General features: G+C 40.9%; 1 protein-coding gene across 2 annotated transcripts in view; it reads left to right on the plus strand.

Moving 5' to 3' along the window:
- Positions 1-156: 156 nt before the first annotated feature.
- SETD3 (SET domain containing 3, actin N3(tau)-histidine methyltransferase) overlaps positions 157-23,567 on the plus strand; it is a 62,682-nt gene continuing 39,271 nt past the window's right edge. The window contains exons 1-2 of one of the 2 annotated variants that reach the window (XM_065685396.1): positions 157-291; positions 22,382-22,491. In XM_065685396.1, coding sequence (XP_065541468.1) covers positions 22,389-22,491 — 103 coding nt within the window. In that variant the 5' untranslated portion in view covers positions 157-291; positions 22,382-22,388. Of the gene's footprint in view, positions 292-3,451; positions 3,520-22,381; positions 22,492-23,567 lie in introns of those variants that run through there. The other variant, XM_065685395.1, reaches the window with a different exon arrangement.

Consider the following 23,567-nt stretch of genomic DNA (forward strand, 5'->3'; position numbering starts at 1 on the left):
TGGGGGAGCCACCATGCCCTTTTTTAAGACCGGTAGCGAAGGCGAACGGGTGGTCGCTGAGGATTGGCCGCCGTGGGTCTCGGGGGGGCGGGGCCTTCCGGATGGACGCGGCTCGGCCAATGGCGGCCGCTGGGCTAGGGAAGGGGTGGGGCCGGGGCGAGAGTGCGGGGCTGGGGCGAGCTCGGCCACCGCCTCCCCACCCGCGGGCCGCGGCGTCCGGCGCGAGGGGCTGGGGCTGCGCACCGCGCACCGCTCGCTGCAGGCGAGGCAGGAGCCGCCGCCGCGCGGGAGGTAAGGCGGGGCCGCGCCCGAGGCCCCCACCCCCGGCGCCCAGGGTGCCCCGCTGCCATCCCGGCGGGACCCGGGCCCTTCCCCTCAGCCTCCCCGGGGGGCCTCGCCCCGCCGCGGTTCGCTCCGCCGCCTCCCTTCGCACGGGGGGCGCCGCTCTTTCAGGACGTCCCTTTTCCCTGCGGCCCCGGGACACGTTCCGCGGGCCCAGGCCTCGTCGCTCTCCTCCTTCGCCCCGCAGCGCCGGCCTCCTCCTCCTCCTCCTCCTCCCTCCGTTGCCTGGCGAGCCGGGCAGCCGCTGCCCCGCGCGCTGGGCGCCCACGCGCCACGCCCCTTCCCGCGGGGAGCGGCCGCCTCCGTGTCGGGGGCGTGGGGCCGGCCCGCGCTGCGGCTCCACCGCCTCACCGGAGGCTGGCGGGCGCTCCGGCCCGCCGCCGGCCCGCTCCGCCGTGGGTGGGTCGGACTCGTTTCGACCCGGTGTGCGCGGGTTGGAAGCGAGCGAGGCGGTGACATTCGCGTGTTCACGCTCGTTTCCCTTGTCCCACCACCCCCACTTAGCCCCCCCCGCCCCGAGAGGCTGATCAGAAACCGGAGTAAAACAAGTGGCTTAAAACTGCTTTCCCCGTGATGTAATTCCTTTTTTCATATGTGACCCATCTTGAGTACTCCCTACTCCTACTTCTTCAGCTTTCCAGGGAGCCTCCCGTACCTCCAGCGCGCGAGGTCTGGGTAAGGAGTGTTTCTGCTGGTACGTGGCTCCTCGGAGTCTTCCCCTGGCTGGAAAAGGGTGTTCTGGTTTCTTTCCCTTCCTCACCCCATCTGCAACCTGCTTTAGTAAAAGGGTTAAACCTTTGGAGGAAAAAGGTGGGTTTTGAAATTAGAGTAACTAATGTAAGCTGTTTATGTACAGGGGTGTTACTCCTGAAACAGGAGTGTCAGCCTCCCCCTGTTACTACAGCAGCTGCTGAGGTGGATCTTCTGAACCTTTTCTTGTTACCCAGCAGAACTCGCTTAGAATTGCCGAAGCTGAGGCTGTGCTTTGCATTTGTGTCTTTTAGCAACTTCCTAAATTTTCAACTGAAGCGGCATTTGTTTTTCTACCCAAAGGTAATATTTAGCCACCAGGACAAGCTCGGTTCTTCCTTTTGGAAGTTGTCTCTCACAGCTTAGTTCAGAGCTCCTCTTCTTCCAAGCTTGGTATCTGCTCTTTGGGGTGGACTTGTCCTTGGAACTTAATTATGAGATAAAGTTGAAGGCGAATTGCCTTTGTCCCTTCTAAGAGCATGTTATGTAAACCCATCTCTTTAGGTGACAACTTTGTTCTGTGAAAATTGCTGCTAATGTCCCACAAGTGTTTTCTGTTTTCAGTTTTTGTAAGCTTGTAACTATAAAAGGGAATAGAGCATTTTGTAGGTGAGTACAGAGCTGTAGCATTCTGCATGTCCAGAAACTGGTTCCTGGTATAAGATAGTAAGCCAGTGTACAAGTTGTTGGAAGGAATGGCATGATGGGCACAACGGAGGGAGTGTTTCCTGATAATTTTGCTCAGTTAAGTAGTTTAACATGGTAGAGGTTCAAGCATGTCAGCTTGCTGTTTAGTAGAGCTCTCAGTTACATTTAGCAAGCTGGATTGAAGTATATGTTAAAGTACAGTCGAAGATACATCCTTGGCATAGTGTACCTAGAAATAATTTAGGGTGTTGGGGGAAGAAATGAAATAATTTGTGATCTCTTTGTTACTCTTCCCAGAGATGGCCTAATCTGTAGCTGAAGCCAGAGGAGTCTAGAAATAGGCTTCTAATTTGAGTATGGTACATGATTTTAAAATAAGCCATATTGTGCCTCTCTGTATGTAGATCTTGACAATGTTTTTATTGTAATAAATAGAATGTACTTAGACACATCTGCTGTATCGGAAGTATTACATACTTCCCATAGTGGTGCTGATTATCCAGTTGATATATTGAGTAGTTTCAGCAAATGAGTGTTCTAGTGGCTGTTCTTTGAAAGAAAGAGGTAGTTTAAGGGTACTGGAGATCTCAGGAGTTCTCAGTCTTTACTACCAGGATGTCATAGTGTTTAGGGCTTGTTAAAGGACATGTCACGATGCGAGTGGCTTAAGCATTGAGTGTTTTTGGAGGCCTGGGCTGTTCTGTTAGGTCTGTTTGTGCTGATGACTGAAGTCGGAGTGACTTGCTTCATTCTCAGGAGTTATATTTTATGAAGTGAGATTAGTATTTTCTAAATTAAGAACATATTTAGAAACATGCAGATAAAAACACTACATTAGGTTTTCTAATTAATTCTCCTTGAAAGGAATTTTCGGAGAAAAGTCTGTGGGAGTCTTCAGGAGGAGCTAAACCTAAGCAATGAAATGACAAAAGTTGGCAAAGTAGTAAAGCTTAACAGCTGCTTTTCTGTGAAGAGCAAGTATTGTTTTTTCTTTTGTGGTCAAACAGTTGTCTGAGAAGCTGGTTCAAGAGAGATGCAAAGGAGTTGCAAGGATTAAGAAAGTGTTCCAGTTGTTTCTGGGGGGCAGTTGGTAAATTATCTTGCCTAGAATATCAGTGAGGTGTTTATAGTAAGAAGCACTCCTTCTGCCTAAGAAAGCTTTATTGGGAAGTGGAGGAACATGGGGACAATCCTATAGTTACAAATAAAATAGCTCAGAGTTAGCAAGCTGATAAAAGTGATAGTGATTATGAAATATGTACTTTGTGATGTTGTTGTGGATGTAGCCATTTTTCTTTGCCCTTCAACATTTTCTGTTACCTTCAAATTAATAATTTCTTACTAGAAGTTTATATTTAATTTGTGAGGCAGTCTTGTATTTAGTATCTGACTAGGTTCAACTGCGGGTGGCGTGGGGAGAGAAGAATGTCAAACTGACAGTATTTACTTGTTTTTTTTAGTAGATCAGGAGTGTCTTGAGCATCCCAAGTCAGAATATTGTCAAGATGTGTTCTCTTTGATTCTATATATAACACTAAATGACTTTTGAAATTTGCTTCCCAACACTTGGCTAAATTTGTTGGAGTTGTTTTTTGTTTTTTTGTTTGTTTTTTTTTTTTTTGTAAGTGCATCAAATAAACATTTAGCTGATTTTAGTAACTTCTTTTGATATTATTCTGCAGAGTGGCTTCTTCCCAAGATCACAGCAATATTTATATACCATCATTCTTTCTTTAACCTGAAACCAGAATGGGATTAATAAAGTTTGTTCTTTGCAGGGTAGGTGCATACAGTGTATACAGCACTGGTTCAATCCTTTCTCTTTTCCAGATGCTTTAGACTTACATTAATGTTGACAAACCTGTGATGGCACAGCTTGTTTTTTTTATATATATATATATATATATATATGGAATAGGGGATAATTAATTTAATTCTGGCCATCCTTTGCCAGCTAACTTATTAGAGATGCTTCAGCTTCCTAGAGATGGTTTTATATGTCTAATAATGTTCTAACCAAGACTACTAAGTGTAAAATACAAGAAAGGACCTCTCAAATCTAAATAAAGTACAGTAGGAGTTCTACATCATTCCATAAAAATACCCCATTAGTGTTCTCTGGCCTTGGTCTTGTGTATTTGGAGCTAGACTTTGAAGAGGCTTGTGTTTGTACAAATCAGAAGTCAAGTTCAGTGCCCAAGAGTGTTTTAACATTGCTTTGCATTCTTGCTCTTGCCCTTCTGCTGCTGTAACCTTCTTTGCTCCTTTTTTCTGTTTTTAGCTGCTCTGCCCTACATTGGTTCTTGCCTGCATCTCTTCTACCAAATGACTATTCCAGTTGCTCCATCTATCCCTGTCTGTCCTTTACCACTTCCCATACTGTTCAGCAATCTGCTAATGCTTTTTCTTCCTTTGAAGTAAGGAAGAATTAGAAACAAAGTCTTGCATTTCAATCTGGGATCTGTTACCAGGATAGAGCAGCAGATCTGTCAGCTGCAGGGAAGATTCCACCTGTCTTTCTAGCCTAGGCTGAAACATGCGAAGATGTGAATGACTGTGCCTGAGATCAGTTTTATCTCCAGTGAGTGCATGCAAACAGGTGCTTACATGCTCTGGAGCTGGACACAGCTAAGTAATACATAAGGCATGCATCTGAGACTGTAGCTGCTAATATCCTATTATGAATCAAAATACAATGTAACCTCTAATTTGAGAGGTTTCTTTTACTTTACAGGATTATTTTGATCCCAAAGTTAAAGGCTGTTAAGTTATATATTAGGGGATGATAGGGGGTGACAGACTAGTATATGCTTCCTGTTTTTATTCTTTGATGTCTTCCCAGTATCTCTGATGGAATTGGCTGACCTGTCCTGGAAGTGCCTGAAAAAGCAGTGCTTGGCTTGTTTTTCAGCCAGTGTTTTAATGTAGGTCAAAATTGTCCTTGTGGTTGAAAATGAGCTGTAAACTGTATCAATTCTAATAAGTTACTCTTCAGTCATTTCTGTTAAGAGTGTAAATAACCTGCACTGAAAAGAGGCGAGTCCATCTCCGGGCTCTTGTTTTAGCAGTCTGATTGCTAGCCTTTTCCATGTGGATCAGTTGTCCTCAGTGCTTTACAGCACTAATGCCCAAAGCTTTCACACAGTATTGTTTTAGTGCAGTAGGAAGAGGATGTGACATTCCACTTCCATGGAACCTGTGTTGATTGATCAGTACCTCACCTATGCTGGGTCTTGCTCAGTGTTCCCATTCTGATGATAACTTAAGGGAATATGAATTACTTGTGGAGGGGAAACAGTGGCAACCAAGCATGAGGCGTGGGCTGTTTCCAGCCCCTTCCAGGCCTTCTGAGGGCTTGGATTAATTGTCCACTCTTGGAGCCATTTGGTTATTTTTACTTGACAGCAAAGTTTATAGTTGTAGCCACATAAGAACTTCAGGTACTGCGAAAAGATGCTTTGGGGTTTAAGAACTTTTGCATGGAAATATTTGACAAGGACTTCTGAAACATCTAGTTTTGCAGATTTTGCTTCTAGGTAATTGAGGTGAACAGTATCTTAGCGTCTGCAATTACATGAGTCGGGAATCCGTATGTATACTCTGTGCCATTGTCCAAGTCACCAGTGAGGATGGTAAGCAGTGTTGGTCCCAGTATTAATCCCCGTGGTACACCACTGTGACCAGCTGCACCTTGTGCAATTCATCACCACATCTTGGACTAGACAGTGCAGCCAGTTTTCAGTCCACCTCACTTTAGTTGATGCTTCATCAGTTTGTCTATGAGGATGTGATGGTAGAAACTGCCAACAGCCTTACTAATGTAGAGATACATGAACAGCATCCACTACTCATCTGTCAAGGTTATGAGGTCAGTCAGGCATGACTTCCTCTACATCAGTCCATGCTGACTGTCCCCAGTCACCTTGTATGTTTGGGAGTGGCTTCCCAGTTTACTTGCTTCAACAGCTTCCCTCCACTCAGCACTGGTGAAACCATACTTGGAGTACTGTGTCCAGTTCTTCCAGCGTGAGATTCTGTGAGATTAAATTTGTTTAAATGTTTCTTCTCCTGATCTTCTTTCACTGAGGATAAGTCTTCTTTATACCAGGTCTCAGGGTCTGGGATTCCTGAAGGCAGGTCTTGTCAGAGAAGAAGGCATAGAGTATCAAAGTCTTGTTTTTTTCCTGTGTCCTTTGTCACCAGGTCCCCTGCCTTCATTCAGCAGCAGGCTCACACCTGGCCTAGTCTTAGCTTCCTTTAGCTCCTGATGTACCTGTAGAAGCCATTCTTACTTTGTTGTTGTACTTCATGTTGTCAATTTCAACTCCAAATGGGCTTTGGCTTTCTTGACCACATCCCTGCATACTCGGTGTCTTGCTTTCTCCTGGCTCACCTGGCCCTGCCTCCGCTTCTGTTTGAGTTTTGTCAGGAGCATCTTTGCTCATTCATTCAGGCTCCTTGCCACCTTTGCTTAACGTAGGGAGGCACATAGGGATGAGCCGTTCTTGAGCTTGAAAGAAGTCATTATTGAAGGTCTTACCTCTTTACGGTTCTTAAAAATAATGGAGTACTAGCAGAATAGCTTTCTTTCCATCGTTCAGTTTTCAGTTTCATATGCTAAGGGGTGAAAGTAGTAGACCACTAGAGCATATTTTGTGAAACTAAGAACAGATGTCTGAGGTAGCAAATACAGTTACCATCTCACATCAATCTCCGGTTCCATGAAGCTATATAGGATTTGTTGGAGCATTTGATGCTACTTTTTTTTTTTTTTTTTTTTTTAATTCTAAAGAAAGCAACTCATCATTTTGAAAACTAACCAAAGGTTAAAGTGTTCAGGCATATATATGACTTCATTTCATTTTTGATATCTGTGCAGACAGTGTCTCAGTGTTTGTCAAAGCAGTTCTGATTTACTGCTTTGCTAGTCATTATACCTTGCTCTGTTTTTAAAATTTCTTGACTTTAACTGGGATATAATGAATAATTACCAATTTGCTCTTCTACTGACTATTGTTGGAATGGGATAGAAGTTGTGAACCAATGTTCACAAAGTTGGTTTTTTAACCCTTCAAATCCAGTGATAAAATGTTTGGATCTTCCAGTCTTTGCTGGTGCCTTGCATCTATTTAAAGGTTATTTTATTCAGTTCTGCTAATTGAATCCTTGATTTGAAACCATTTCTTTATAGAAATGCATAGGTTATTTCTTGTTTAACGTTACTAGGAAATAGCTACTGGTGTGTATCTAAAAAAGCCTGTGACTCATTTGTCCAATTTTTAGGTTTTTACATAAACAAAACCGACTTCTCAACATAGGCTCACAGCCTTCTGGGTCAATACTGCTTTGACTTGAGCTTACAGGTGCTGTGGCCTAGAATTAAGGAACTTGATGGAACAAATATATTTCAGTGGTCTTGTGATACTCTGTCGTTAACCTCTGAGCCAGCAGCACCCTTTATAACTACTGCTGCTCACTGTGGAGGGTCATACTGCCTGGGTTTGGATATTCCTGATATGTCTTAATGTTTGGAGGCTGTTCTATATGTATCTCTGATCTTGCAACTAAATAATCTTTTGGAAGCTGCCTTCTCAAAATAAAGTAGGCCTCAGCAGGAAGTTGAGCTGTGTATGGATGAATTTTTCCTTGAGGAACTTTGCATGTTAGAATAATATTTTTAGACTTGCAAAAAGTAGCAAAGGGTGGCTGGTAAAGAAGTAAAAATGGCTGTCTACTTTGGAATGACCACATACAGTGTTTAATCTTCCCCTTTGCGAAGCAGAGTTGCACTGATAGCATATTAATTTATTAACTCTCCTTAAAATAGAAAAGCATCCATCCCCTCTGGAGCGTGCTGCACCTGATTCTGTCAGTCAAGAGTAAGTAAAATGGATGTTGTCAGACCAATTTGGGAGGCTTCATGTGCTGATACAGTGAAGAGACTGATATAACTGTAAAGCTAAAAGTTGCAGAAAATGGCTGTTGGGTTTTCATGTAGCTGTGAGGTTCGGATGGGTATCTGTTCTCTCCCCATTTTTCTAAAATTCAGCATTCAAAAAGGTATTTCTCACTTTGCTCCCAGGTGATGCTTGGGAATAATAGTGAGCTCTCTAAGGGTTCATGAAATTACAGTTTTTGCATTTCTCAATGCAGTATTTAAAAAATAGAATTCCTGCTTTCAAGATGATGACAGTGTGATTTCCTTCTGTCACCGCAGGATGCCTGCCTTGTGTACCCTGGTTCTCTGGCTCCTTAAATCTTTGAATCTGTGCCTTAATATAAAAACCTGACCCATTGCACTTTGTTTTCAGGCATTTAGACTAAAATTAAATGATAGCCTAATGCAGTAACTGCTTGCTTTGTTTCGTGGTGTCTTCTAGTTGGTCTCTGCAAGTGATGTTTGCAAAGTTTTTAGCTGTTCCCTAGTAAATGGTGGTTGTAGTTTTAAAGGTACAGTGTATGTCTACTTTGAAGGTGGGAAGTTAGTGTAGTGATGCAGCTTTTATTTGTTTTACCAGGGTTTTACTGTTGTACTCAAAGAAAGCAGAATTCTGTGCAACACTGAGGAACACTTTACCTTCTGCAAAAATACAACTTTCTTTTCCAGAAAACTCTCAGAAATGTCAGAACAGGTTAATAACAAAAGCTGGTTTGAGCACGTTTCTGCAGACTTCTACCCTTACAGTATGCAGCATGTTGGCCTAAGGCACAGGACATGAGCAGTCTAGTTTTAGAAAGTACTGCTGCTCCCAGAATGCATTTTTCTCTGATGGATATTTACCAGTATCACCTGCAGCAAGATGTCAGGAGCGGCTTCTCTATGGTAATAGTCATGGCTTGTACTCAGTTCTGTCCTTTGTGCTCTTTGAGGAAGAATTAAGTGCTCTGAGTGGAAGTCATCTCTGTCTAGAAATTTGCCAGACTAGGAGATACTGGTTCTATTTGTGGAAGCGGGAAGCTCAGCTACAAGAAGCTGGGAAACAGAATATTGATGGTAACAGCCAGTATAGTGAGGAGTTGGGCTGCTGGCACTCCTCTGGGTTTTAGTGCACGGCCTTTCTTGGGGCCAGAGGGATAGGCTGGTGACATGGTTAGTGGTTTGCACGAAAGAGCACGAAAACTGATTTTCAGCAGGCAGGTTAGTATACCTGAGGCAGTCAACTTGTGAAAAGATGCTGTTTAATCTTTCTCCCTTAATATATAGAAGAGGACTTTGTTCAGAAAGCAGTGTGGCCATTCTGGATGTGTTCTGGGACTGGCAGGGGCAATACGTTTACTCTGTAATGGGTGTGCTGAAATAAATGTTTAAAAAATTTCTGCTTGAGTCTGTTTTGTCACCCTCAAACTTACTAAAATGAAAATAAAATTCTTACCGAGCAGTTCCGCCATAGCTCTTCTGAATTGAGAATTAAAATTCTGAAAAGCTGGTGGCACTATACAGTGCCTTGTGGTCTGTTTGCATTTTGTTACTACATTATCAAATGTCTGAAAGCTCAGGGGTGAAGCCAAGTAACACTTAATATTGCTGCATCTTTCTTGTTCCTGAGAGCCCAGTAAATGCCAGCTTTCTTATTTCAAGTGTCACTAGTTTAAGTAAACATGGAGGAGACTCTCTAAGGGCTCAAGTTGCCAACTGTGAATGCCAGCATTTAAAAAGGGCTTGGAGGAACCTGCTCCTTCGCTTTCAAGGTCTAGAGTGGAAAGAAAACTTGCTAGTATTTCACCTGAAACTTGTAGTCATGCTTTCTAGAATAGTCATTGCTAGTATTTCACCTGAAACTTGTAGTCATGCTTTCTAGAATAGTCACCATTTTAACCACTGGTTAGGGAATGGGCTTAAGGCAAGTGGATTTGGATTTCCGACAGTTGGTAAGCCCTCAATAACATCATAGCATTCATAGCAGAAGTTCTTAAATTTATTTCGGGTTTTTTGTTGTTTTTTTTTTCAATGTACATAGCACTTTAAATGTTGTCAGAAGTTCCTCTCCGAACTGTCAAAATAGTATTCTTTGGGGATTTAAAATGCTGAGTGCTTGGTCTGCTGTGGGTGTTTCCCAAGGACACTGAAATTACAGTACCTTGAAGCGTAATTGTAACTGGGCTTTAGGGCTATGGTCTCTTCAGTGAGAGTTCCCCAGCAAAAAAAAAAAAAAGAAAGAAAAAAAGGGCTCTAAACATTAGCACCTATTAGGGGGCTGGTCTTTAATAATCTTACTGGGAAAGATTTTCCTGTGCGCTATTAAGAAATACTTCGGAGGTGCACTTCTTACCACTTGCATTGTGGTAAATCTGTGCACTGCTGCAGTTTATGTTGGCAACCATTGTATGACCTTACCATATAACAGAGTTCAGTTTCCCTCAAATTTCACATGGGTGCATATGAAATGAATGACTAGGGGGATTTTTTATATACAACACTAGATGATATCAGTCTGTGTCCAGAGCAGGAAGGCAGGCAGATGTGCTATCTGGGTGTGAAAAAGTGCAGCATGGTCTCACAGTGGTGGAGTGCAACTCCAGACTTCTGGGTTTTTTTATCTTCCTCCTACCATGAACTCAGTCCTCTTTTCAAGATAAGCAGTCTGGTGCCTTTCAGAATTGTGCTGGGCACATGATATCACATAAGAGCGAGCACATTAACTGGTGTAGATACTCCCACATGTCCTAGAAAGGTTAAGAAAAGGCATGCAAATACCTACTGGAATTATCCACATTGTTATCTTTTTCCTTTTTCACCCTAGTTTGCACTGTGGTTCCTGGCCACAGCCTGGAAGTCCTTGGCATTGTATAGGTGCTTCTTTACTATTCAAGTGTGCTTTCTTCATTGTACTCTGATAGTGATCCTTAAGCACTGCTGGTAAAGCTGAAGTGCCAGCAGTACCATCTCTGAGTATACCTTTAGGGAGTTCATCTGCTGTGGGCAGAAGCTTGGTGGAACAGTTGTGCTTCACTCAGCTAGAGAAAAATACAGCAGTTATTTTGCAACTGCTTAGATTCTCTTCTGTAAGGACAGGGTATTCCAGGAAACAACACAGAACTGTAGCTGAATTCAGCTATTTATAACTTCAAGTACAATTTAATTATGTACACTGGGTAGTGTCAATTCAGTATCCAAATATAGGTCTTTAAGATTTTTTTTTTTTTTTTTTTTTGTTCCAGCAGTGGTATTGAAACATTCAGCCAATTTAAGTTGTTACAAGACATGAATATGTAATGAAACTCATTTTGAGGGCAAGCATCACATATCCTGCCATATAGAATAAAACAGGTCTTCAAGCTTGTAGAAACTTGTTTTCTGCTGTGGATAGCATCTTTCCTTCCTCCTTTTCATCAGAGAGACTTGCAAGATATTTTTTTGTCACTTAAGTATTACAAGGACTATGTGGGTAGGAAGTCCTTTTGAATGAAAGGGATACAGCATTATCTGGTGTATGGCTACATCTCTATTACCTGGCTGCTTGGTAGAGAAACTTCATGCGGATTGGGACTAGGTATCTTAAGGTCCTTTCCAACCCTAACTATTCTATGATTATTAGAAGGGCCCAGGGACTGTGGCGATCGCTTTTGTAGGATCTGCTACCTATCCCATGATCAGAGATGTGGGTTGTCAGTGTGATGGCCCTACATAATTACCTGATTGGAAAGGAGCAACCTAGCAGGCAATAGTAAATCATACTGGAGATGCAATACGTGTGGGAACAGAGGGTAGGGGAAGGTGTTAAGACAAAAAATAAACAGAACTGATAGAATTTTTCAGCACACAGAAATAATCATGGGCCCAATTGCTACTAGGCTGCTTGAGGGCATTCCACTTAAGTGGAATTATTGTTGCAATTAAACAGTAGTCCTTGGCATTAAGCATCTTTAGCTTTAAATCTCTTCCTTGGAGACATCCAGTTAATTGGAATATATGTTATTGCCTAGTTTTGTATTATTTATGCCATTAACTGTAAGGCAGTTAAAAAGGACTTTAAACAGTATCTCTGCGATGATACCCAAGGATTTTTATTTTGGGGTTATTTTGGGGTTTGGTGGTTTTTTTTTTTTTCTGGTTCAGCCAGGCTCAGTTTCTTCTGCAGTAGCTGTTACATGAAGCAGCAGATGCAGTGATATGTATCCAATATGCATCCAGTCTTTTCTGTGCATCCTAGAGAATTTACATACAAAATATATAGGTGATGCTCACACGCACTTTATTTTTTTCAGTAACACATAGAGGAATAGGTTAACTTCTTGTTAGAAGTTTTTCTGCTGCTTTAAAGACTTGCTGTGTCTTTTCTGGTGGTTAGATTTATTATGATTCTTAGTGACTAAGAAGTTGCAGTGAGGGCTGACCCATGTGAAATGTCTGTCTCTAAGCAAAATACAGGAAATGGTGATAAAAGGTCCTAGTTGTTGAGCACATAAGTCTTGTAAGGTTTACATAAAGAAGTTGTAGTGACCATGCTGTATTTATCCTGTAAAGTAAGTTCACTGTGAGCGTGCTAGCATGGCTCAAGAAGTCACTGTCTGAAATCACTAACCAAACTGATATTGAGCATTGTGAGCAGTGGGAAGTGGGATAGGTTGCGTTAAGCCATCATAGGAGCTAATTCGGAAATTTACACAATTTTTAGATCTTTACAAATCAGTTAAAGTAATGGCAAGTGTAGCATATAGCTGTGAGTTCATGGCTTAGCATATGAACATTTGGAATTAAACATTGTGTAGTATGTTGTTTCCTGATGTATGTGCACAGGATAATAGGTAAAACCAAAGTAACTTTCTAACTGTAGGTCTTGCATAGCTGTGACATACTGGCTAATGAAGATTTGGGGTAGTATTAGCATTTCTATATTTATGGTTATACCATTTGAGGAAATTTTCTCCTGTAAGCATTGGGGGTGTAGCTCTTGACTACAACATCCCTTTTGTAGACCAAACCTTCTTAAAGTTTCTTGTATATGTTGAGGGGGTTGTTTTTAGGATTACACAGTCATAGTGAACAGATCTTCCGGCATGAAACATGTAAGCAGCATTCTCACAAACAATCAAAACGTATTTTACATCTGGGTTTACTGCAACACAAGTCAGTTGTGTGACTGTCTTATGCCATTTGTAATTCTGCAGCCCTGCCGTAGAATTAAGTAGAAGCAGCACCCTGTTGAAACACAAATGCTTTGCATGAACTGGATTTTTGTGAATAAGTACAAATGCAAAAATGTTATCTCATAATGGTTTTTCATGTACTTAGTTGACATTAACCGTTTTTAAAGTAGTGACAAATGCATATGCTGTAACTGTATTCCAGACCATCCTGTGGGAAAAAAAAATAAAGCATTCATTTAGAAGCATTAATAATATAGGCATATATTTCTAATGTGGGGGTTTTTTGCCAGTAAGTTCTTTTCATTAGTGCAAACTTGGGATATGTTTTCAGCTTCAGGTTGGGGTTTGGTTTTTTTCTTCCTTCTTTGCTTGTTTTTACTCTTTCAGTGTTTTAAGAATTTATTCTTAATAAATTTAGGTAAGTGAACTTTTGATATAGTACTATACCTACTTTCAGGAACAGCGAAGCTTACAACCACTGGCTTGGTAAATTTCTTAATGAAAATAGATGCTTGGGAGAACCAAGTAGTCCAGAAAGTGGAGACAAGTAAAAAGTAGCTACCTCCTAAAGGGGATAAAAACCATCTGCTGTCTGATTGTGAAAGAGGTATGGGGAGGAAATACCTGAATCAAAAAAAACAGGCTTGCAGAGAGCTTATCTCAGGAAGAGTGTGCTTGTTCAGAAGTGATGGGGACAACCCGTTTCATTTGCTTTTACCTGAGGGGTGCAAAAACTACCGGTGGGTCATGTGGCTAAATTAGGTCTTTGAAACGAAAATAATACTGAATTTCTCTATGAAGTAGGAGGAGCTGACTGGGGTAATTTCACAACCTTACAAAGAAAGAAAACTTACTACATTGTAGTTGGGAATGCAAGAAGCTGAATGAACATACTGGAGAAAAATCCCTTTGTGTTTTTCTTGTAGGTCTCTAAGTACCTGCTCTTGGTTGCTGTCACTGTTACTTTTCTTCTGGTAAAAGACGTGATGGGGAGAGAAGAGAAATAAAGACTATGGTGAAGATGAAAATTGTAGACTTTGAAAAGAAAGAACAGAGCAACTTCTGTTGTTGTTGCTCCTTCAGCAGATGGTGGATGCTGCTCAGTGCTGTTCTTTAGAGATGGGAAGATACTAGGGGATGTGGCAAGTCTTTTTCAATCAAGAAGACTGAATCCAGGGAGCAGATACTAGAAAAGGAGGGAGGAATGATAAGCAGAATCTTGTAAGACTGAACTGGAAGAAAACTGTAACTGATACATGTGACCAATACCAGTATCTCCCTCTTCCTGCAGAAGATGCGTATCTGGAGTTGTGGGCTCTTGCCCAGAATGCTGATGGCATTCTTGACTTGATGATCAGATGAAAAGTCTGCGCACGGCAGTCATTTTATATAGGAGGGAGTTTACATTTTCTTAACTAGCAGAAAGAAGCTGCATTTGAGGAGTGCAAGTTGTTTTGGGAAAGCAGAAGAATCTAGGGCACTCTGTATTAGTTGAGCCATATGTTGGACTGATTCAGAGTATGGTGTCTTGCCACAAGGAGCAAGTGTAATCAAAGACTTCCTCTTGAAGAAGGAAATAGTGTGGGTATGGCTAAGGGAGTTCTTGGGAAATATAAATTTACATTGTAAGCGGAATGCAATTCTAAGTGAATACAGTATGGGATTTTCTATCATTAATCTTTTTCTGTAGGTAATTGTAGGTAATTTTTGTCATTGTCATTGGTGTTACGGCAATATTTCAGATCCTGTTTAAAGAAAGGCTGCCTTATTACAAGCCCTCTATAATCACCAGAGTTCCCACTTCCAAAAGAGCTTACAATTTAAACAGAAGAACAGAAACATGCTGCAGAAAGAAAATACACAGATACAGTGGACTGCAATGACGCAATACAATGTCATTGTCTGTAGTAGGGCTTTTGGGGCAAGTTTCATGAAGAAATGAAGAAATGGAAGAAAAAGGAAAGTGTGCGGTGGTGGGAGAAGAGAATTAATAGTGAGAATGAGTAGAGTACAGCAGAGGTGAGAAATTGAGAGCTGGGGAAAGGGACTGAATCCATAACTAGTCATTTATTTAGTGGGAACACCTAGATTAATACCTTAGGAGTGATGTGAGTGTTAATGTGGTTTCCAAGTGACATGGTGTAGGTGGTTTTCACAAGCAAACATAGTGTTCATTGTAAATGCATAAGCTGAATTTTTCTTAAAGATCACGGATCTCTTCCTCCACCCACACTGTTCTTACACTTCTTGATACCATACTTTCTATTTGCTATAGAATGCATTTCTCTTTTTACCTGCAGTCATAAGGTTGAAGTTTGGGGGGGGGAACCCCAAAAAGAAACACAACTAACTTGGAACAGTGGAAGCAAAAGATCACATTTGTGGTAAACCTGGTTATATCAAGTGTAAAACCGGGTTCTCCTTACATAGGGATTTGAGAACTCCTGTCAGTTGCCTGTAAACATTAAGCTTGTCCCTTAAGACCCTAGCTTCTTGACATATGTTGATACAAGAGATGATATACTTCCCTCTCAAGTAGAGGGGCAAATGACTTAGCCTAGGCAAACAAACTAAGGAAGAAAAAAACTGGAGCCTGGTTTGTGTGCCTGGTACTTATCTGGCCTCCCTGCAGATGCAGCCAAGGAACAGATCCCACAGCCACCTACTCTGCTTACTTCTCCATGCACTTTGAGTGGCTTGAGAGTTCACTTGTCTTCTCTTGCCTGCCCTTGTTGAGCCATGTCTGTCCTTCTAATACTGATTCTAGATCTGCACCCCTCACCTTCTGTGCTAGTGTATGCCAAGATGATGCGTGGGGTGGGAGCTATTATGTAATGGAACATAATGTAATTAGCATCTACAGGGATCTGAATTAAGAAGCTACAGTGTTAAGATACTGCATTGGAAATATGCTGAGTCCTTGAAGCAAAGTTAAACTTCAATGGGTAATTCTTGCTGTGGGGATTCTTAACTTGGTTGTTATTGTAAAAGCTCAGCAAATTTTTGAGAAGCTGGTTTACTACTCTGTAAAGTAAAAACTAATAGCTGAAGCAAGTAAGGCTTCTGTCTGCTGGGCAGTTCTTTGTGCTTCACCCATCAGTTTATTAGATATTTTCAATCAATATTGACAGAGTGGGAGAACTCAAAAGTAAGTTGGTGGGCTTGCTACAGAAAAAGCTGTGTTGAGAATAGTTTCTCTGCTGGTTGGCCTGTTTGTTAGCTAGTCAGTATGTGTGCTGATGGTTTTGCCCAACATGCACAGTGAAATCAAAACCTGCCAAAGAAGATGCTGCTTGGGTAGTAAGGTCGTGTGGTGGGGGAACTGAAAGCTATGTAGAGTCCCAGAAGAGATGAGGAAGGTAACTGAGAGCTCTGCAGGGATGCTTGGACTATTAGAAAAGGCCTGTCTATGTAAGAAAGGGAGATGCACATCCAGAAGAAATCAGGCTCCATATAATCTGCATCGTGTAGGCTAAATTATTTAAAACTACCTAAGTACTTAAAAATTAATATAGTGCTTGTGTAGCACAATTACTATATTAAGTTTTGTAACAAAGGTTGAAAACTTGTATTTTTACCCAATGAGTGAGAAGTAGGCATTTTTCTCGTGTCTTATGATAGATTTTTACGTTCTTTCCCCTCTATCAAATTTAACTGCAGCTTTACTTAGTGCTACAGTAAACTCCTTGGTGATCATGTGAATCTGAAAAGCGGGGGAAGGGAGGAGGAGGTGTTAATGATTAAATGGCTTATTATTTTCTGAAATAGTATTCGGTAAGATCCATAGTCTATCATCCAAGCTTGGCATTGCTTCTGTGAGGAAATGTGGTCCTGTGATATGATCAGGTTCTCTAATACCAGAAGTATTAGCTTTCTTAAATAAAATGTTTAAGCAGTCATGGGTTTTTAAAAACCAAACCACATGCACTTGGTGTTTGTTCTTTAGTACTCTCAGGATTTTTGTACAGACATCTCATGGTTACCTTCTAAAGCTGTTAGGTGAACATGCTCACTTTTTAAAGCTGTAAGTCAAGAGGAGGCATATTTTACAGCTCATTAAAATATTATTTGTGTGTGATGCGGAAACAAGTTCAAAGTCTGACACAACACAACTGCTCTTTGATAGCATTAGAGGGGGAAGATGGATCGTTTACACCCCTCACTGCCAGTTTTGGAATGATTCTTTTTGCCAAGCCAGCTGATACACTATATTTGGAAATGTGGCTGTGTTATGTATTACCAAGCTTATTCATCATTGCTGTCAGTGTACTCTCTCTCTGCAGAATGCTTTCAGGAATTTTCAACAATGTTCTTTTGAAAGGAAACATAGCATAGTACTTAAAAAATATTCACCAGAAGACAACCAGAAAAGCAAACTTACATACCCCCCCCAAAAAAAAAACAAACCTAACCCAAAATGTGTGTTGCTGCTGTTTCAGATATTTATGAAGTCTGCAGTTCATCTCAGGGCTGAAGGATTTTTTTATGTGTTTTTCTCCACATGTCATGCAGCTATATTTTAAATTGCTGCTTCTGTTGTCATGCATGTGCTGGCAAAACAGCCTGTGTTTTTTCACTGCTGTGTTGAGAAACAGGCTCACAGTTCGTTTCTTTTGAAACAATAGTTTGTCACTTGCAAAAAAAAGATGCTTTATATCTGAAATTTTGTTACAAATTAAAAAATACTGTTTTCTCCAGAGTCATAAATCTTCTTAGGAGTTCCCAGTAATTTCTTTAGAATTTAAATTGAACTCTAAACTCTGTTTCATGAATTGTAATTTTAATTACAAAAAGCAGTTTCACAAAAGAACCACACTTACTTTCTCCATATTGGGTCTCATCATTGTAAGTCTTCATTTGCTGTTTAAATATGGCAGAGCATTGCTCAGCTAACGGCTTTTTGCCGAATGTGAAATGATGTTGTGTGTTAGTTTTCAGAAATTTTGAGGAAAACTTTCATAATCTGTTTTTCAATCATATATTATATAAAATATGTGATTTTTTTTTTTTTTTTTTTCATGGTACCCCTGCCAGTGTTCAAGGCTGGGTTGGATGGGGCTTTGAGCAACATGGTCTGGTGGACAGCGTCCCTGCCCGTGGCTGGGGGTTGGAGCTACATGGTCTTTAAGGTTCCTTTCAATCCAAACCATCCTGTGATTCTATACACAGCTCTACTGGGTTGGCATTTGGAATACATCTTCTGCACAGCTATGCATAGCAGCAATTCCTTTTAAATTATGGTTTTACTAAACAATACAGCTGTCAACGCATAGATTTTAAATAGTTATATCTGTAACTGAGCAGTGAATGGAGATAAGTAATGTAGGAAGTACATTTCTGATTGGGAATTTGATTTTTAAGAGTACAGTTTTGATCAAGATAGATGATTCCTTAAAAGGAAATACTTCCATGCCAAGATATCTCAAGATATCAGTCTGCTTGGTTTTGCTTTTTTGTGCAAGAGACTTGCTGATTTAATAATGCATGCTGCATATTTTGTCTGTAGAAATTCTGATGATTAAGTAGCAATAGTTTAGACAAGATAGATACATCAAAGAGGGAGCAGAGATACTTCCAGAGCTTATTTCATGTTCATATCCTGGTAGTATCCTCCTGAAAAAAAACAATGCATTTCTGATTACAGTGCCATCAATCCAATGGGTTGTGCTCACTGAACTTGTTTTTTTCCTATGGTATGTTTGCTGCATGTTATCTGAGCAGTAGGAGCTGTGACAGATTCTTGTGTAGCCTTGAAATTCTTACTTGAGTAGATTTCAGCTAGAGAGACAAGGGATTTTTGCCTTTAAAACAATATTCACCTATGATATTCATGGAAATACTAAGCATTGTTTGAATTTTTCTTTGTCATATTTAGGAAACTGAACTTCATATACTCTAAAATGCCCCAGGACTTCACATTCTCCATGTGCTCAGGGATAATCTTGTTGCTTGTGCTGTGTTTTGTGTCAGAAAATGAAAGAATTTGGTTTGTTTGCCTTTCTTTTTGAATACGCCTTATAGTTTTGCTTTAGATTTCCCACACCCTTTTGATGTGAGATGTTGTCTCTTCAGTTGGTTTTGAGCTCCTTAAATTTGGAGTTAATAAGTTAACAGTGTTAACCTTAACTTGCATTGTGATCATTCACAGTTATTTAAAATAAGCCTTGGGTTTTGCAGTTTCTTGTTTAATCTCAATGGAAAATGAAAATAGCCAGATTATGTACCTTTCCCACTAGAATTTTTTTTTTACATATAGCATTTGTATTTAAACAATCTGCCATGTACAGTTACTTAACATGGATTGCAATTGTTTTAGCCTTTGTCACTGTGGAGAAGCAGCTTTTCAGCTGCTGTTTGATACATTCCAGTATTAATACCAGCTGCCAAAGAACAAAACTTTTTGATAGGAGTATGATAGGAAGCATTACATTTTGGGTAAGCTACACTGACTAAGGACTGCTATATGTGCAGAGTGCTCAGGAATCCACAGTGCTTCTATGAGTATTTTAGCACTGTTATGGATTATCACAGTGTGTGATAACTTAAAGCTGCTATGGCTGAGGTGATCTTGATGACTCAGGCAGCTGAAATCTTTTGGGTGTCCAAAGCTGCCTGAATGTATCTGAATCCCCTCTCCCCGTGAAGTAACTGAACATAGAACCTTCTGTACTGTACAGGAAGATACTATATACCAGAAGACCACATAGGCTGCCTATACAGACGTGAAAGCATCAGTTGCAGTAACATGTAGAATCATAGAAATATGTAGGTGGAAAGGGACCTCTGGAGATTGAGAGACTTGGTTCTCTTTTAACTTCAAAGTTAGATCAGGTTGCTTAGAGCCTTGCCCAGTAAAATTTTTTAATTCTCCAAGGCTGCGTGGAGATGCTGCTAAATCTCCATCCTGCTCAGTGCTCAACCACCTTCACAGTGAGGAGTTTCCTTGTATTTATTTGGAATTTCCCTTGCAGCATCATGTAGTTGTTGCCTTTTGCTGTGCTTGCCTGCGAAGAATCTGCCCCCACCCTTTGTATAACTTCCTGTGAAGTTAGTCATGGGCTCCTTCTCCAGACTGAACAAATCCAACTCCCTCATTGTCTTTCATCTCATGTGTCAGGCCTTCTGTTGTTTTAATGGCCTTCTTCTGGATGTGCTCCAGGTTGCAAGCGCCTCTTGTTCTGTATGGCCCAAAACTGTAGAGCACTCTAAATGTGGCCTCACTAGTGCCAAGCAGAAGGGAATAATTATTTCACTTGACCTGCTGCTTATGGTCTTGCTTATAGTGCTCAAATTACAGTTAGTTTTCATTGCTTTAAGGATGTGCTGCTGGCTTATGCGCAACTTGCTGTCTGCTAGAGTCTCCACATCCTTTTCTGCAAAACTGCTGCTTGTCCAGTCTGCAGCTGTAAAGCTGAATAGGGCTTTTCTTTCCCAAATGCAGAACACTTTATATTTGCCTTTTATAAAGTTCCTGTTGGCCTCTTCCTCCAGTTTGCTGAGGTCCCTCTGAATGGTAGCCTTACCCTTCAGCATGTTGACTGCTTTCCCTGTTTGATGCCATCTGTAAATTTGCTGAGGATGCTTTCTGTCCTAGTGTCTAAATCTGATTAGGATGTTTCCCAGTACTGACCACTGTGGAATACTGCATCTAACCAGTTGGCATTTAGACTTACAGTTACTGACTACAACTCTTTGAACTTCATGGTCCAAGGGATTTTTGTTTTGCCCTGCTTGTTGTCCACCTATTCAGTCCATGTCTCCTCATTTTGTCAGCCAGGATGCTATGGAAGATAGTGTTAAAAGCCTTGCTTAAGTCAAAGCAACTGACAACCACTGATTCTCCCTGGTCCCTGGTCCAAAGTGCCACTTGTTTCTTCAGAAGGCAGGCAGGTTGGTTATACAGTTTGCCTTTAGAAGTCCGATCCCAGTCACGTTCATGTCCATTCTGCCTGGAAATAGCTTCCCTTTAGGACGCACTCTGCATTTTGTACAGCAAATGAGGTGAGACCGACTACTGTCTAGTTTCCTGGATCCTTTATCTTCTCCTGCCCTTACCTTGCTTTTCTCTTGGGTTTCGTTCGTTTAAGTTACCAGTTTCCTGTCAAAGGCGATCACCATGACTTTTCAAAGATGTTAGCCAGCAGCTTTCCACTGACACCAGCTAGCTTTCTCACTACCTTGGATGTTTCCCATCTAGTCTTATGTATTTGTACAGTAGATGTAGCTTGCCTGAATAGTCTTTTAACTTGATAGGTCCTCTCCCTCAAGCTTTGCTACTAGATGCAGACACCTGGGGAGCCTGATAGCAGACTTTGCTGGTAGAGACCGTGCCCAAGGATTGGGTGCCTCAACTTTTTCTGTACCTTTCATCCCTGGGTTGCTTTCCAATTCAGCCGCTGAACTACACTTTATCTGCTCATAGTGTACCTGTTGAATCATTTCTTCTTACATTTCACATCCCTCTTTAATATCAACTCCAGAGAAGCTTTGGCCTCCCTAATTCAGTCTCTGCTTGCCCAGACAGTGTATCTGTATTCTGCAGTTGCTTGTCCCCACTTCCACTTTACATATGTTTCTGTTCTGTTAGAGCTCAGTCAGTAGTCCCACATACAGTAAGCTGGTCTCCTGCTGTGTCTGCTTATTTTCTTGTGCATTGGGAAAGATTGTTTTTGTGCCCAGAGAAGAGTGTGCAGGAAAATGACTGGCTGTCATGGGCTCCTTGTAGCTTCTCAGGGCATTCTGCTTACCATTTCCTGAGCAAGCCCCTGCTCTGCTGTTGTGAGTCCAGAGTCTCTAGTCTGCTTCTTTCTTTCCTTTCTTTCCTCAAGTTCTTGCACTACCATTTCACAGTTACTGTGTCCAAGGCTGCTGTTAGCTGCCATATGCATGAGTTCTTCCGTATTCACAAGTACCAGATCTTGTGCAACCCCAATCCCAGAAGCTTGTTCAGTGCCAGCATCTAAAATTGTCCCCACTGCATGTGAAAAGCTCATTGGATATTTCACACCCTGCTATGCTGCCCTTCTGGTAGATATGTCACTTAAGTCCTCCATGGAAACAGGGGACTCCGAATACTGGAAAACCAGCCTAGGATGATGTTCCGTTTAGTTTGGTAACTGAAAATAAGTTTTCCTTAAGTCTTGAACCACAGGAAGCTGCTGCAATGACATATATATATATATATATATATGATGTCTGGGGTGCATCTGATGAGGTAAAATAATCTGGTTATATAGCATGGATACTTTGTTATCCATAATATTTGTTCACAGCTAATGAATTTGCAAGTGATCTGAATGATTTTTTTTTTCCTTCTAAGATTTCTACTTTTTAATTACCCTGAGGTAATTAATGTGCAACTACGTGAAATATTGCTTCAGATCATACTGTATGGTTGTCTTATGTTCAGGCCATGCAATATTTGCACATGTGCCAGAAACAACTCCTCATGCTGCTGCTTTAAGTGACTAATAAGAGAAGATCTTGACCATTCATCATTATTGTATTTTGTTTCTTGGTAATTGGTGACAGTGTGCTTCTTAATCTGTTTTAGTTGGAAGATGGGGAAGAAGAGCCGAGTCAAAACTCAAAAGTCGGGTACAGGAGCCACAGCAACAGTACCTCCAAAGGAAATGTTGAATCTAATTAGTGAGTTATTGCAAAGTGAGTTTTGTTTTTTATGCCTCTCTATGAAAAAGAATGCTGTGCAGACCACTCAAAAATGTTCTCTTGTTGAAGTCGGTGAAGTCTATTCATTTCCCGAAAGCAGCCAAGCTTGCTATTTCAGCTTGCTTAAGAAAGTATAGTATGTATCACTGTTAGTATCTACCGTTGTTGGTTTATTTATATGTGTATATATTGAATGTACATATTTCTGGCAGCTTTTGGCTTTATATCTAAACTCAAACATTAAATACTGGGCGAGATTAGATTTTTTAAAAAAACCCTAGGTAACTTGACATTAAAGCTTTGTCAACAATGTTTTTCCTCTAAACCCCAAGAATTGCACTGTTTCTGTTTATTATATGAACACTTCTTTGAACTGATATCAGATTAGGTAAATTAACTGTGGAAAGCAGCAATACGACTCAGTACAACTGCACTGATATTCTTCTTGCTTAAATAAAAATTCTGTTGTTGTTGCTGCTGTTAGGAAACTTTGTAGTGCTTGGTTCTTGTGCATGGGCCAAAGGTTGATTCTCTTGTTGAGAAACTTGGAACTCCTCCTTTAGTTTTAGTAAATATGAAAAGCAGAGCATAATTTCATATGATGCTGCTAAACTGCTGCTCACTCTTTCTGCTGTCGTTAGTGACTGCTAAGCTACACTTCTTGTTGAAGCACATGTCTAAATTTTTATATCCTTGATACATCTAAATGTTCCTTAGAAAAACTGAGTTTTTTCTTTAGCATTGCTCGCAAAGAGGAGACAAGGAGTTGGCAGGGCTGTTTGCTTATGATGCAATTGGCCTCTGCTTTGCTATCAAAAATAAAACATAGATCTAACTTTCTAAGCAAAGTCAAGTATCAGATGTTCTTTTTGCAAGATGCCATATTTCATTCAATGCAAGGTGACCTTCAGCTGTCCACTTGGATTTATCCAGCTTAGATCAAGAAATCCACACAGTGGCATTTAGTATATTGTCAGAGACACCGGGGTTATAATCTAAAGCTAAAGCTTGGCTAAGTGTTCCTTTGCTTGTCCTTCCAGTACACACGCATCTATAAAACCAGTATTGGT

Source organism: Lathamus discolor, chromosome 6, assembly GCF_037157495.1.
Source record: "Lathamus discolor isolate bLatDis1 chromosome 6, bLatDis1.hap1, whole genome shotgun sequence".
Classification (NCBI taxonomy): Eukaryota; Metazoa; Chordata; class Aves; order Psittaciformes; family Psittacidae; genus Lathamus; species Lathamus discolor.